Raw genomic sequence first — 15780 nt, 5'->3', positions numbered from 1 at the left:
CTCTACTCTGTGCCCAGGGCCAGGAGAAGCGTGACTCCCCGTCCATGGACAACTCACCTTCTCACTGTCATCTGACAGAGAGCGGCTGTCGATGCTGAGGCATGAAAGAATTTGTTCCTGCTCCTCCAGAGAAAAAGGTTGGGACAGGCTGTTCAGAAATAATTCTGTAGGGAAAAGGGAAAGTGAATGTGAAATGTTGGAAGGGCCCAAGGAAGGGGCTGGGAGAAATCAGGCTGGTATACAGAGAAGCCTTGGTGCAAGGCCCAGGGCCAGCGCTCGGGGACCCCAGCCTGGCTGCCCTACCTATTTCCAGCTGCTGCAGCTCCAGCTCGGGGAAGGTTGCTCTCCGCTCTGGTGAGCTGGGGCTTCTGGCAGGGGCTGGGTCCAGGGAGGACAAAGGCAAGGGTTCCCACATGCCAGATTCCTCCTTGCTCAGGGCTGGAGACTTGTTCCACTCTGGGGGCTCCGGTGGTAGAGGAGGCTGAAGCTTAGGGGCCCCTCCAGTGGTGTCCACAGCTGGTGACCGCTCCCTTGGCTGGGCATGTGGGGCCTGGTGGCAGCTGGCTTGGTGTGGTGGTGGATGTCTTGGTTCTTTATATTCTCCCCTCCAAGGGCTCTTCAGACCTCCCACTATAACAGAGAGCACATGAGAGGAGATGAAAACACACAGCATAGATGCCGACCCCACAGGAGTGGCCTCTCCTGAGTGGAATGGGGCTAGAGGGGAGCAGAGTGGGGCTGCTGGGGCCCTGATGTGGAGGCAGCATGGGGGGCCCTGGAGGAGGCCTCTTCTGATGGCCCATAAAACAGGAATAGGACTGTATCTCTGTTTTTAATCTATTTTCCTTCTAGATGTTAGCAGCAAATTTGAAAACTACAGCAAAATCAGTTCCAGAGGATTTTGGTGAGCAAAGAAAAGATGAAAAAGGGCTCTGGGGGCTGGGAGTGTGGCTCCGAGGTAAAGCACTTGCCTAGCAGGAGTGAAACCCTGGGTTCCATCTCCACCACCGCAAACACAAAAAACAGCTCTGCGACAACACCGACCCAGAGTTCCCAGGTAAAGAGCCACCCACTGACTCTCTCGTCCCAGCCCTAGACTGGTGCTTCCCCAGGGCGCCATTTCTCTGGTGTGGGGGCAGTTCCCTGGGGCATCCTTATAATTGTAAATACCACTTGATTTTGGTGACAGGCTGTGAAAAGTCTCTGTTGTGTTTATTCCCCTTTCATTTCTATAGCCACTGCCTTTCCTCTCTCCACATTGTTGTGTTCCTTTTGATTTGGTTGTGTTCTTGCAAAATATGTCATTTTCACTTGCTGCTTTTTTCTTTTTCTTCCTTTTTTGTAGTACTGGGGGCTGAACCCAGGTTATCACATATGCTGGGCAATGCTCTACCATGGAGCTACCCTCCCAACCCTTTATATTTTATTTTGAGACGGGGACTTGATTGCTCAGGTTTTCCTTGAACTTGTGATCCTTCATACCTAAGTCTCCCCAGGAGCTGGGATTTTGGGAGTGCCCAGCTCATTTGCTGATTTTTCATATACAATAAAGATGTATGCCCCAGGTCTCCTGTCGGTTCCTCTTTTCACTCAGCACTCTGGCTTTCAGCTCAGTCCCCACTCTGCGATCATGGAGTGGCTTTTGGGACTGAGTGCTGCCCCATCCCCCATCCTTTGCCACTCCACTCTCCAGGTGAGAGACCCAACTCTCCTCCCAAAATGAGGCTGCAGAATGGGTGGAAATTCCTTTGACAGTGCACCCAGGAGTGGAGGGGACAGCTCCCGGATCCATTGACTTTGGACGGCTGCCAGGTGCCTTCCATTGAGCCTGCAGCCTCGCCAACACAGCCTCCAGCAGTGCCCAGGGCTCCTGCTGCACCCCAGCCCCGAGTACTTGGTACTCTCAATTTTCAGGATGGCTGTTAAGTGGTGCGTGGCTTCAGCTCACGCTCTCTGATCCCTAACCAGTTCGACCCACTTTTCTGCGTGGTAGCCCCTTTCTCCCACTTCTTGAGCACTGCCCTCATTAAGATAGCACCGCAATCTTCCCAGCACCCGCAAGGCTGGTGTCACCCTCTGCTCCAGATGGCGGTGAGACTGAGGATCCCAGAGGCTGAGGACCCCACTGCTGACCACCCCTGCCCCGTCCCTCTCATGGCCCACTGCTCTGTGCCCTGCCAGCTCTTACCTTGCTGCAGTGCCCGGCCAACCTTGCCCCGCAGCTCTGTCGCTGACGCTCGGTGGACAGGTTCCTTCCTCAGCCCTTCTTGGATGGCCTGGGCTGTGAGAGGGGAGCAGGAGGGAGGGATCTCTCTCACAGGTGGAGGCTCGTTGGCAATCTGGGGGCCAAAAGACAACATATGAGGCCTGCCTCCCCCTCGTTCCCTATCCAGCCTTCTGTGCTTGCTCTCTGCCATATCCCTCGCCCCCATGCTGCTCTGGGGTCTGCCACAAGGAATGGAGAGATCTGGGGCAGAGCCAGGGCTGGACTCTTCCTAGAAAAGGGAAACAAGAAGCCGGGTGGGACGAGCCAGAGCCAGGCAGCAAGATGCCCTGTCAGGAGGCAGGCGGAGGTGGCCCAGTGTGTGGTGTGGGCAAAAGAGAGCTCTGACTTGCCATGAACTATGAGACCCCCTCAGCTGGGACTTCTTCTGGAACCCCCAGATTTGGGTGACAGGTCTTTTAATTAGAATCTCACATTTATGGCAAAGCCTCCTCCTGCTCACATCTGTCACACAGCAGCCAAAATGGGAGGCCCCCTCAAGCCTTCAGCTCAGGCCTGTGGCCCTGCTGCCTCCCCTGCTGGCTGTCCTGGAGCCACCACTACCACTGACCTTGAGGCAGAGCGGCCCTCGGAAGTACTGAGTCCAGGGGTGGCAGCCGTTGAGCATGTGCAGCATCATGCAGCAGCTGCTCCAGATGTCCACCTTGGCATCACAGGGCTTGCCCATCACCACCTCTGGGGCCATGTGGGTCTCTGTGCCAGGGATGTAGTCCCCTGAGAAGGCCAGGGAAAGACAGAAATATCACCTGAGACCTCGGGTGGGCAAGAACTTCAGCATTTCCCATTCTAGTTAATTCCAGGAGTTCCTTGAATTCGTCTCAGTTGAAGTACTTTAAATAAATAAAGCCTCAAAGGCAAACCTGCTCATCTTGGGACTCTGCTGGGGTGCAGAGCAATCTGTCATCCACAGCACGGCTCTGCCCTCCAGACTGAACCCTTAAAATGGGGAGGGGGCTGGGCATTGAAAATTCAGTAATAGAGGATTAATTGCTGCTATGATGCTCCTCAAATGTTAGTAAAATGAAAAAGAAAAAAAAATTCACAATTATCTCTCTGATCAAGAATAGCATGAATTCTTTTCCCTTCCTCTTTAATACCACTTAACTCCATTCTTGCCAAGTATTTTACAATAGGCATGGGTTATTTTAATAATCAGAGAAATGGAGGTCAAAAATAGACATTTTAGCTGAGCATGGTGGCACATATCTGTAATTCCAGAGGCTCTGGAAGAGGCTGAGGCAGAAGGATCACACATTTAAAGCCAGCCTCAGCAACTTAGTGAGGTCCTCAGCAACTTAGCAAGACCTAGTCTCAAAAAAAAAAAAAAAAGAAAAGAAAAATCACCATCTGTGAAGCCTGGGACCTGTGTCGGAGTTTTCCACCTTCCTGCTCTCTTCACTGGAGCATCAGAACTGAGTGCTTGACATCCATTACTGCATTTACACATAACAAGAGCCTTGTAATAACCCAGGGTGGCTGTGGGGCTCAAATCTTTTGGGGAACATAAAGTGCTCACATCACTCATTCCCACTGTGGAAGCAACAAGGCACCTGGCTAATGCCTAGTAAAGGGCATTGGCTATTGTCATCATGGGGAGGGGCACTCTGGGGACTTACCTGTGAGCAAGGACTTCCCCAGGCCATCAGGTTGCAGGCACACGGCATGGCCAAAGTCACAGAGGGCCGCATGGCTCCCATCAGTGGACAGAAGCACGTTGTCAGCTGAAGGCCAGCACCAGCACAGGGAAGAAAACAGTTAAGTCGTGACGGGTCCCAGCCCACCAGGGCTCAGCTGGCCTGGTCTCCAGTGAAGTAATTTTCTGGCCTACCCTACATGGCAGCTGCTGCCTCAGATTTGTTTCATTAGATATGGAGGAAGGGAGGGGGTGTAAGTGTAGGCTAGAGGCAGGCAGCAGGCAGGATCTGAGCCTGAGGAGACAGGAGCAGGGGCTACTTTTGGGGACCCTGCCACTCCACTCTGCTGCCCTACCCTCTCCCAGGGGTCACCAGTAGGTCGAAGCTTGGTTTCCAGTTCGGTAGATACCACCCACTGGTAACCAGAGTGCCAGGTGTAGGGTGTGGAAAAAACATTCTCTTCCCATAAGGCATAGTCCTGTCAGCCTGACTCAGACCCTGTCACTGGAGGTGACCAGGCAGGCCCAGAAGAACTGGGAGGAAGCCAGGCAGGCACGGGGCAAGAGCCTGTGGGACCAGGCTGTGGGGGTGGGAGCCTCACCTTTGATATCTCCATGCAGAATCCGCCGTGAATGGAGGTATTCCAGCCCCTCCAGGGCCTGGCCCAGGTAGTAAAGGGCCCGGTCCTCTGGCAGACAGCCCTTCTGCTTTATGAGCTGGCCCAGTGAGCCACCTAGAAGACCAACAGCCAGTCTTTACTTGGGGCTTTCCCAGGCCTCCACACAGCCAAGAACAAGGTTGAAGGGCAGGTAGTGGCAAAGCAGGCCTTTCCTGCAGACATTATAGGGCCAAGAGGTTATATGTGGACTGACTAGAGACCACCATCAATCTGGGAAGCACTTGGGGAAACTTTTTATTTTTTTGGGGGGTATCAGGGATTGAACCCAGGGGCACTCGCACATCCCCAGCCCTTTTTTGTATTTTATTTAGAGACAGGGTCTCACTGAGTTGCTTAGTGCCTCACCATTGCTGAGGCTGGCTTTGAACCTGTGTCCTCCTTCCTCAGTCTCCCATGCTGCTGGGATTACAGGCGTGTGCCGCTGTGCCTGGCCGACTTGGGGAAATTCTTGCCCTTGACTTGTGAGGGAGAAGGATTGGGCCCTGGCTCCTTACCTTCCAACAGCTCCATGAAGATATTGACCCAAGGACCTTCCCTTACAGCACCATACAAAGGGACGATTCTGGGTGAGGTCAATCCTGCACATGCCATCAGTTCCTCTGCCCGAAACACCTCGACCCGCACCTGAAAGGACCCAGTGGAGGCTTGTGTCAAGGGAGAGGGGCCAGCTGGTTGCTGGCATCCCATGGGGACTCTTGGTCCTCCACATGCAGATGTTGCTGATGCTTCCAATGATGATGCCCAGGCCAGATGGGCCGGATGGGTCTGCTGGGTTCTCAGGGACTAAATTGTACTGTGTATCCTTGGCGTCAGGGACAAGTGCTCATACTTAAAGTTCGGCAGTGCTGACGGTGTGAGAAAACAGTCACACAAACCACAGTCCTTATCCAGGCTCCTGGCATGCTGCTTACCCTCAATGTGCCAAACCCAGAACATTCTTTGCCCCCAGCCCAACTGTCTGGGCAATATTCTAGGACATGGGTCCTTCTGTTTGTCAACATCCGAGTCTCCCCTTTAGACGGAAGCTTCCCACCTTTCTGTCTCCTGTCTCTGGGCCCTCAGCACCCCACCCAGCACATTTCTTTACTCTTCTTGTAATTATTTCTTTTTCCTCAGAGAACTAAAATGTCTACATAGACAGGCCTGTGTTTATATTTACTCTATTTTCAGTTCTTCCTAGCTTGGGTTCTGATGAGGCTTCTAGGGAAGGTTTTGGCCAGGGCCACTCCTGCTGTGACTAACAGGACTGAGAATGTCCACTACTTTTTGCAGGGACCTGCAGCTTGGCAATGGCAGGAGGAAATAGGCCTTGTGAACAGACATCTTGGTCTTAGATCCTGGCTCAGCCATTTAAGAGTGCTGCACACTTCCCATCAACCATGCTACCATGGTGGGGACAGTGTTATCTACCTCAATTAGAATGAGGATTTGGAAGGGCTAGCTCTTTACTTCCTCCCACCAACTCAAACAGCAGCTTGTTAAACACTCAGATTTCTGCATAGAGTCCTTGCTGCTGCCACTGGTTCTCCTGTAAGCCTGGAGTGGCATCGCCAGGGGGCGCCAGTGGTCACAGAACCAGCTGGAAAAGATGTGTTAGGGTTTTGTTTGAGGATTTGCTGACTCCACCAACAGGAGCTCTGTTGACGTGGGACTGTTGGACTTTTTGCCTATCCGTGGGAAATCTTTCTCACCTGGTCAAAGAATTATCTGGTTCAGTTAACCAACTTACATGAACTTTGACTTTTGTTAGTATTTCCAGCCCTAAAAGGTCATTGAAACTGACTAGAACTAATTCAGCAGCAGGATTTGCACCAGTAAATGTCTTTAACCTTATCACTGTGCCCCAACCACCCCCAACTGTGAAGTGAAGCACCCCAGGGCACCACTGGGAATTCAAAAAGGTGCTATGGGATATTGTATTTGAAGTAAATGGGGATGCTCAACATCTTCAGGAGATGGTGTGAACTACTTTTAGAGATAGGTCAGTTCCAACATTAGATCATGCTGAATTCTTTTTTTTTTTTTTTTTTTTTAAATGGTCCCGAAGATCAAACCCAGGGCTTCACGTGTGCCAGGCAAATGCTTTACCACGGAGCTCTACTCAGCTGGCTGCATTCTTTTTGATGATATGTCTTTAAGAAGCTAGGATTTTGGAGGTTGCTGTGATAAAAAGTACTTTGTGGGATGTGCAACAGGAAATGAAGGTGGTGCTATCCAATCTGATTTCAATGTTCAAGAAGCCATGCAGTGGCCAACAAGGCCTAAGTCCCGTTAGTAATTTTAAGAAGGAAAGGAGATTTTTTTTTCTTTCAACTTACATGTCTCGCTTTTCAAATGGTTGCTAAGTTTTATGATAGATTTATTATTTAACTATCTATTAAATGAATGGTTAGGTATTTGTTTTGGCTTGGGGTGCCATGAAAAATTGTCTGAGATATTAAGGGTTGTGAATCAAGATACTGTGGGAAACTTTGGCTTCACTTCTAAGAAATACCTATGTCCTCTAAGTGTCCCAGTAATACTAAGACATTTAGACATTTCCATCACCTAGACCAAAGTGGGTCAGATGGAAGCCACAAAAACAAGGCGCTTCACAAGTCTAGGTGAACCCAAGGAAGCAAGGAGAAAGAGCTGTCCTCAGGGTATCGGTGGAGAAAGCACCCCAGCCTCTGGCTCAGGCCAGCTGCCCATCTGGCGCACCTCTCTTCTCTGGACTTCAGGGTCCTCATGGCCAAATAAAGGGGGCCGGGTGCGAGGAGGATGTGAATGAGGACTAGCGTTTAATGCCCATTGGCGTAAGCCAGGCACGGTTTAAGGTGCTGTCACCACTGCCATTTCACAGACAAGGAAGCTGAAACCTGGACAAGTGACTTGTCCAAGGTCACTGGGAAGAGAGTACCACAGCCAGAACTTTGGTCAGGGAAGTCTGACACCAGAGGTGCCAGCTGCTCTACCTCTTGAAGAACTTTCTGGGCTTAGCCTTTAATCCTGGAGGTTTCTACATTCATTCAGGAGCGAGCGTCCCCAGGGGGAAGTGTGGACTGCCATCAGCCTTCTGTCACATTCAGAAGCCACTCCCCTCACTTCAGAGACCTTACCTGACACAGACCACTTTTCCTCCTTGAAACTCTCTCCTTTTGTGTTCTTTGTATTCTTATCTGTTTTATTCTATCAGTAAAGAAAGAGGCATAAGCAACTCTACAAGTTCTTTAGAAGATTCTAGCAATATAAACATAGGAAAGTGACTAATATAGGACTGGGAACATAGATGTCCAGGAAATACTAGGTGGTCCCCATTTCCTCATCACTATCAAAACAGTCTCCCCTTCATCTTTGTTGTTTTCATTCTAAACACGTGTCTGGGGCTGGCTGCGTCACCGCCATGCCATGTAAAAGCCTATCCGAGGTTATAACTCAAGTTCCTTCAGGTCAGGCCTGTGGATTCCACAGCTCTTTCCCCAGTCCCTGTACAGTGTCTGGCACAAAGCAGGTGCTTGGTGACAGCTGGTTTGACTTGGCCAAGGCCACACTATCCCAGATCAGTGGCAGAGCCAAAGGGAGGCTCCCAGAATGCCATACTTGAGCCAGATGTCCTAAAACAAAAGGTTCTTAACCCTATTTGGCCCACAGACCTGTTTGAGAATCTGATAAAAGATATGGACCCTTCTCCATTTAAAAGTGTGTGTGTGCCCACACATCAACACACACATTTTTGAATCATATTTCAGGAATTCAGGAATCCTCTGAATCCATTCACTGACTGTGATAAGAATTTATATGTTGGCATTAAAAAACACAAAGAATGTGGGTGCATACAATCCCAGCAGCTCAGGAGGCTGAGGCAGGAGGATGGCAAATTCAAAACCAGCCTCAGCAATTTAGAGAGGCTCTAAGCAACTTAGTGAGACCTTGTCTCAAAATAAAAAATGAAAAGGGAGGCCCGGAGTTGTGGCTCGGTGGTAGAGTGCTTGCTTACCTAGCACGTGTGAGGCACTGGGTTTGTTCCCTGGGACCACATAAAAATAAAAACAAATAAAATGAAGTTTTAAAAAAAGAAAAGGGATGGGGATGTGGTTTAGTGGTTAAGCACTCCTGAGTTCAACCCCTGGAACCAAAACAACAAAACGAAAACAAAACAACATAACAAAACACAAGAGCTGTACAGGAGCCAACAAGGAACTCTGTCCATATATGTATTACATGAAAAAAATCATGGTACAGAATAATTTAGAGAGTAGGATGTCATTTTTATAAAAAAATAACTTCATACTTATATATGCATAAAAAGTCTAAAAAAATTTATGTCAAGTGGCATTTATCTCGGTGAACAGGACTGGGGAACAAGAAGACTTTTCTTTTTTTGGCATTCATTAATGATTTTATAATAAGCCTGTATCTGTTTGAAATTAAAATAAAGATCAGCTGGGCATGGTGGTGAATGCTTGTAATCTCAGTGACATGGGAGGCTGAGGCAGGAGGATCGCAAATTCAAAGGCAGCCTTAGCAATTTAGTGAGGCCCTCAGAAACTTAGCAAGACCCTGTCTCAAAATTAAAAAAAAAAAAAAAAAGGCTAGGGATGTGGCTCAGTGGTTGAGCACTCCTGGGTTTAATCCCTGGTACCAAAAATAAATAAATAAATAAATAAATAAATAAATAGCAAAGACCAAAGAAAACTTTATTTAAAAAAACAACCCAAAACCTGCATTAAACCCTAGACTTGTGGTCAATCATCATGTGACCTAAGGCCAAAGATATTCTAGAAGGAAGACCAAGGGAATGCTGGTGTTACCATGTGACATCACATATCCTGAATCCTCCCTAGGAGCATCAAAGGAGCACGGACTTGCTCTTACCCCAGGCACAGTCTAACTTCTGATCATTTACCTGCTTCCCCTGTCCCGTCCCCATCCATCATCAAGAACTTTTTTTGTGGTGTGTGGGTGGAACTAGGGATAGAACCTGGGGCCTCATGCTTGCTAGGCAAGTGCTCTACCACTGAGCTACACCCCACGGAAGGGACACCACTGCCTGCCCAAGCAACAGCGGCTGGGTAGAAGGACAACAACCATCCCTGCTGGGGCTCCTGGGTGGGGGGAGGTGGAGTCCTCAGCATGGCCACCTCTGGTGCTGGAAGTCCAGGTCTTATGCTTGGATCATTCCCCACTGCCTGGGCACAGGGGATGAGAAATGGAGTACTGTCCTCTTCCACCTCATCAGGGTTGTTTACCCTGTTGCCTGGGACTCTGAGGACCTCAGCAGAGGAACAGCTGAGAACCCAGTGACTAAGCTCCCAGCACTGGGTGCTCGTCTCTAGGACACTTCACACTTTCTCACCCTCCTCCCACGGCCTCTCAGGAGGGACAGCTGAGCCTTCTCCGGTGGCCTGGGGAAGGGAACTGCAGCTGAGGAGGTCAGGCACGTGGCCCTGGCATCCAAGTGGAAGATGATCCGTGCTGGCAAGAGCTCAGCATGTGCTTCTGCCAGTGGTGGGGGGGCAGGGAGGTGCTTGCTTATCCGACACGGTGTATGTGAAGTCTGGGGTAAAATGGACAGACTGACCCCTCTCTCATCCCACCACCCTGAGGATCACACTCAAGAACTCCAACAGCCTGGCCCACGGTCATTCACCGCCCAGCTAGAGCCTCAGCCCTTGAAGTCACAGGCAGCCAGGAGAGGAGTGGTGGGGTTCACCCTGCACAGGACCTGAGTATGTGGGGCCTGTTGGGTCTGGCACCTTGGTCCATTTCCTTTTGGGGATCAGAGTCTTTGACATAAGCCACTTGAAACCAATCCATTTCTGAGCTTATTTACCTTGCCCCATGGGCCAAGAAAATGGTTCACCCTGGGGTTTGGAGTTTGGGCTGTGAACAAGGTGGTTTCTGATTGAGGGGAGCTCCAAGTTGGGAGGGAGAACAGTGCTGTGGGGAGCAGGGCCAACACCCTCTATGTCTGTGGATCTGCAGCTGCTGCTGATTGTCACCTGGGCCTGGGCTTTAGGCCCAGCTGGGCAAGTCACTGGGGAGATGAGGGGTAGGAGAGGTGACTCCACCTTCTGCTGCTAATCAAGACCCCAGGACCACGAGTCTTCCCTCCTTCCTCTCTTCCTGAACAGCGGCACAGAGCCACACCAGGGCTCTGGGTCTGAACCCCAATTCTGCTGCATTAAGCCATCTCCTCCATCTCTTGCTGAGTCGTGTTCCCCTGTGATGGCCATCTGTGCTGCACCTGGCCAGCAGGTGGCATGGCTTGAACCTGGAGCAGACCCGTGTGTAACTCCCTGTGTCTGCCACTTTCCAGGGGGTACCTGACAGGTGGAGGCTACTGTTCTAATTACCTTCCGGTCCAAAGTGTACAGTAGCCCCACCGGGTGGCCTGCAGGTTTTAGCTCAGCATGGATTTCATGAGGATCCGACCACCTTCCAGGTTTGGACTTGCCCCTACAGGCCCTGGTGTCACCAGTGGCCCTGGCTGTATTCAGACCTTGAAGCCATGTGCTCTCACATTGCTTCTCACAGGCATGCATACCGAGGGCAGTGACCAGCCCAGGCCATGTGACACATTGCTCCCTTCCAGTTCCAGCTGACCGAGGGCAGCTAGCGATGGCCAGGTTGTCATCAAGTCAAAGCCACGGCTACCCTGTGGCTGTCCTTGAAAGACAGAATGTGGATGGCAGCAGCCCTTGCCTGGCTCCCCTGTAGCCCCCAGAACCTTGATGTACCTTTTTGGCATACCTTTTTGACAGCACACTGGAAGCCTGTCTGCTTGTCCTTCATCCTGTGGACCTCTCCGAAGGAGCCTCTGCCTAGGCGGGGCTGGCGCGTGGCCCAGTGGGCTTCTTCTCGGTACTCATAATCCACTGGCTTGAGCTTCTAGAGTTAGCAAGAGAGAGAGGCCAGTTTCAGTGGTCAGGACAGCAGAGGGAATAAGGGGCTACAGTGGGGAAGGCTCTCCAGCTGTGGGCCATTGCCAGGGCTGCTGGTGCCTCCAAAGACACCGCTGGGTCAAGGCAGGCTCTGAGGGGGACCACAGAACAGGAAGCGATGGGGCTTAAAGAAACAAGGAGAAGGCAAAGGTAAGTGCACCAGCTGCCTGGGGCCAGGAGGTTCTTGTGAGGAAGACCTCTCGGGCTTGTGATGGAGGGACAGACACAGAATGGCAACAACCTTGACCATGAAAACAATGTAACTCAGGAGCCAGAAGGAAGAAGAAAGAGAGGAACAATGAAAAAGGGCAGGGCTAAAGGGATCATGTGAAGTAAATGTAACCCCAAAGTAACGTTAAGATCAATCATTTACAGTTCTGAAGGTATTTGGGGAAAGAACTAGAGGAAAAAGGAAGGAAAGGGTAATGGTGATGGCAAAGTCCTCATCTTTCCTATCAGGTTATGAAATAGTCTCGAGCTGCTCTGTGTTTATTCCTATTTTCCAGTATGTGTATCATTCATACAACAAGCACAATTCAGTGTTAATGAGGAAGATAATGAGAACAAAAAATAGAATCAGCTATAAAGGCTGTGGAAAGTGAGGCTGCAGGTGGAAAGAAATATGACTGCTATGGTTTATATCTTACATGTCCCCTCAAAACCCATGTGTTGGAGGCTTGATCACCAAACTATTGGGAGATGGTGGAACCTTCAAGAGGTGGGACTTAGTGGGAGGAAGTTAGGTCATTTGGGTGAAGGTGTCCTTGAAGGGGATACTCTTTGCTTCCGAGCCACCAGGAGGTGATCAGGCCTCTCGCCAGGCACTCCTGCTGAACCACCAAAGCAACAGGATCAAGTGACCATGGACTGAAACCTCTGAGACTATGAAGCAAAATAAACCATTCTTCCTTTCAAACTGATTATTTCAGGCATTTTGTCACAGTAATGGGGAGCTGACTAATATAATCCCCAAGTACTTTGCTACTAATTGCTTTGTTACCATGGGCATGAGTGACTCTGACAGGGAGAGAACCATCCCCTAAGGTCTGCTCTGTTCCCATAGTAGGCACCACCTGACCCCAGCTGTGGCTCTTGGCCTGAGAGTTAGTGGTGAAGGTATGCGTAAAGGACTCGAAGGGAGTAGTTACCTCAGTAAGCAGTACGCCTTCATTGTCCTCGGTTTCAGGGCTGGGCCTCTGGGCCCTGGAGCCCCCGGCTGACCATGTTTTGGCCAGGCTGGCCAAGCTGTGGGCCTGGCCTGAGCTCACGCTGCCTTGGAGAGCATGCACCAGGTACTCTTCCACGAACTTCTCACGGGAGCTCTGAACCGGGAAGCTGGGCTCCAGGTGTGGGCCAGGCAGAGGTTTCTGACCGTCTATGCAGGTCAGTTTGCTTAGGTGTGGGCCGGGAAGGGGCTTCTGGTCATCTACACCGGCTAGTTTGCCCAGGAAGAAGGATTCCAGTGGGTGGGGTTTCCAGGGCTGGAGAGGGTGGAACGGGAAGGGATGGGGCAATCTGCTGTAGGGAAAGGGGTGAGTGGAATGGGGCAGAGGGACCATGTCCTGTGGGTGGTGGAGTTTCCACACGTGGTTTAGACATTGCAAGGGGCTGATGAGTTTGTGGAGTTCCGGTCGAGGCAGTACTGGCCGTAGATCCTCTCCGAGTTTCTTAAAGCTGAGGTGGTCAAGGCCTGGTTCCTTCAAAGGCTTGGTGAACTGGGGGGCATTTCTGACATACAGGGCACCTAGTGGAGACTCGTCCTCCTGTGGGGAAATAGGTGTTAGGACACAGGGCCAGGATCAGGGCACAGGCTCCATTCCGAAGGCCTCGTGAGCTGGGGCCTGGGCGGGGGCTGTGGGCCTCACCTGCACTGGAACTGTGCAGCTCTCCTGCTCAGGGGTTCTGGGCAAGGGTTTGGCCAAGGACACTCCTGCCTTCGAGCTCTTCTTCTTCCGTTTCTTCCGGGCTTTGCTGTGACGCTTTCCCTTCCAACACACACGGGCCATTTTGCCCTCGGTTGCATGGGCCACATTGTTGGGGATTTGATCAAGACTCTCAGGATGGCTGTCAAAAAAGGGACAGATCCACAGTTTGAGTACAAGAAAGCAGGAAGATGGAATGGTTCAGATAACCGGGTGAGACAGACTTGAGCACAAATCCCAGCTTTCTCATTACAGTCATGCATCACTTAACAAAAGGGGGACAGTCCAAGAAATGTTGTATTCTATGATTTCATTGTGCAAATGTAACATTGAACTTACAGGAACTAAGACAGCTAGGAAGTCACTAGGTGATATAATCTTACGGGACCATTATTGTGTATGTGGTCTACTGTCCTCACAAAGGTGGCTGGAGGCCTGTGGGCTTCTCTCAGGCAGCTGACAGAAGTGGGTTCATTAGAATCCCCCTTCTCTGGGCCAAATGTAGTCGGAGGCAATGTAAGCAATTTGACCAAGCATTGAGCATTTCTTTTTCTTTTCTTTTTTTTAAATATATATGTTTTAGTTGTAGTTGGACGTTTATTTATTTATTTTTATGTGGTGCTGAGGATTGAACCAGTGCCTCACACATATTAGACGAGTGCTCTACCACTGAGCCACGATCCCAGCCCCCATTTCTTTTTTCTTTAATTTTTGAGTTGGGACTTCTTTATGTTGCCCGGGCTGGTCTCAAACACCTGGGCTCAAGGGATCCTCCCACCTTAGCCTCCAGAGTGCTGGGACTACAGATGCGCCACCAAGCCTGACCTGGACAAGCATTTCTTGGTTTCTGAGCAACAACCAAGTCCCCCTGGCCTTTTCATCTTTAGCAGTTTCCCACTACAGATGACAAAAAGTCTGCCAGGTGGGGAGGAGGGAACTGTTTCTAGGTTGAACTCTCAGTTGCCACAATTCACCTTTGAGGGAATGGGGAATCTGGGGACAGAGAGAGCCTGGCCCTGGCTTCCTTCCATAGGGCCATCGAATGGCTCAAATCTGTGACCTGGGCTAGGGCTGTGGCTCAGTGGTAGAGCTTGCATAGCATGCGTGAGGCACTGGGTTTGATCTCAGCACCACATACAAATAAATACAATAAAGATCTACTGTCAACTAAAACAACAACAAACAAAAATTCAGAGGTTCAAATTATTACTTAAAAAAAAAAAATCTGTGTCCCTTACTATTTTCATAAGCCTTATGCCTACTTGGTGTGTCACACAGGAGTAAGCCATCTCAGGTGTTTTCTCTGAGGACAGTAAGGGTGGCCTCTCTGGGCCTGTGCTCATGGCTGCACACCAGCTGGAAGTAACTGCTGTTCCCGGCATCCTCCTATTGATGGGAAACCAGGGGTGCCTCAGGACTCAGAAGAGAATAAAAATAAAATGTCAAGCTGATGGGAGCCAGGAGTCCTCCGTGAGCTGTGGGGAGCTTCTGCAAAGCTTGCTTGGCTGACAGCGTGGCTTGGCTGGGAAAGCTGGGCGGCTGCCAGGGGCTGAGCCCAGGTGCTGAGCAGGGAGCCAGGGGTGGTGGGGAGCAGCCAGGGCAGGCGTTCAGGGAGGTGGACACCTAGCAGTGTCCCCTTGCTGTGCCAGCATGCTTTCTTACCTGTACTGCTTTGACCCCGCGATGAAGATTCGTTCTGAGAAGGTGGGGCTGAACTCTTGGCTATTTTCACCTTTTAAGTCAAGGAAAAAGGGTTGGATTAGCAGAAAGAAGAGAAAGATCAGGAATTCAGCACTTAGGAGAGAGATTTTAGAGACAGTCCCACTTGGGCTCCTCCTTCCCCTCCCAGCTCAACCGGCTCATCTCCCAGACAAGCCTCCTTCTCTCCCTTTATTGGTCAAGAGCAGAGGGGACATCTACAAGATGGGGGCTGTACGGTGCCCACCTCACTACACTGACTGTGAAGCTTCAGTGAGACAGGCCACCCGAACACTCCAAACAGTGCTTGGCACACGGTGGTGGCTCAACAAATATAAGCTATTATACATTCATGTTTATGTATATATGTGTGTCTTCACTAATTTATATTCTTTCACCTCAAAAACCAACCAGAAGGCAGTGGGAGACAATGGCTATGTCTATGTGGGGAAACGCCACCAGCAGCTGTCCGGCTCCTGGGTTGAAGGTGAGGTGACACAGTAGGAGGGGGATCCTGGCTCTCCCGAGCCCTCCTGGAGTTTCTGCCTCTGTGGTAGCTGCCATTACTAGTCAGCCCAAGACATCTGGGCTAGAAACAGAAAGGGCCACGCTGGCCTCACCCTGCAGTGGCTGACTGCCC

General features: G+C 50.6%; 1 protein-coding gene across 3 annotated transcripts in view; it reads right to left on the bottom strand.

Moving 5' to 3' along the window:
• Positions 1 to 15780, bottom strand: part of Map3k14 (mitogen-activated protein kinase kinase kinase 14) — a 42603-nt gene that overhangs the window by 3148 nt on the left and 23675 nt on the right. For all 3 annotated transcript variants that reach the window (XM_027947039.2, XM_027947040.2, XM_027947041.3), the window contains 11 exons: positions 15105 to 15174; positions 13386 to 13584; positions 12669 to 13283; positions 11330 to 11467; positions 5092 to 5221; positions 4520 to 4651; positions 3901 to 4005; positions 2835 to 2998; positions 2189 to 2339; positions 304 to 630; positions 58 to 164 (listed from right to left, as the gene is read on the bottom strand). In XM_027947039.2, coding sequence (XP_027802840.2) covers positions 58 to 164; positions 304 to 630; positions 2189 to 2339; positions 2835 to 2998; positions 3901 to 4005; positions 4520 to 4651; positions 5092 to 5221; positions 11330 to 11467; positions 12669 to 13283; positions 13386 to 13584; positions 15105 to 15174 — 2138 coding nt within the window. The remainder of the gene's footprint in view (positions 1 to 57; positions 165 to 303; positions 631 to 2188; positions 2340 to 2834; positions 2999 to 3900; positions 4006 to 4519; positions 4652 to 5091; positions 5222 to 11329; positions 11468 to 12668; positions 13284 to 13385; positions 13585 to 15104; positions 15175 to 15780) is intronic.

Source organism: Marmota flaviventris, chromosome 17 (assembly GCF_047511675.1).
Source record: "Marmota flaviventris isolate mMarFla1 chromosome 17, mMarFla1.hap1, whole genome shotgun sequence".
In the NCBI taxonomy this organism is placed as follows: Eukaryota; Metazoa; Chordata; class Mammalia; order Rodentia; family Sciuridae; genus Marmota; species Marmota flaviventris.
This window is presented reverse-complemented; position numbering and strand designations above follow the sequence as displayed.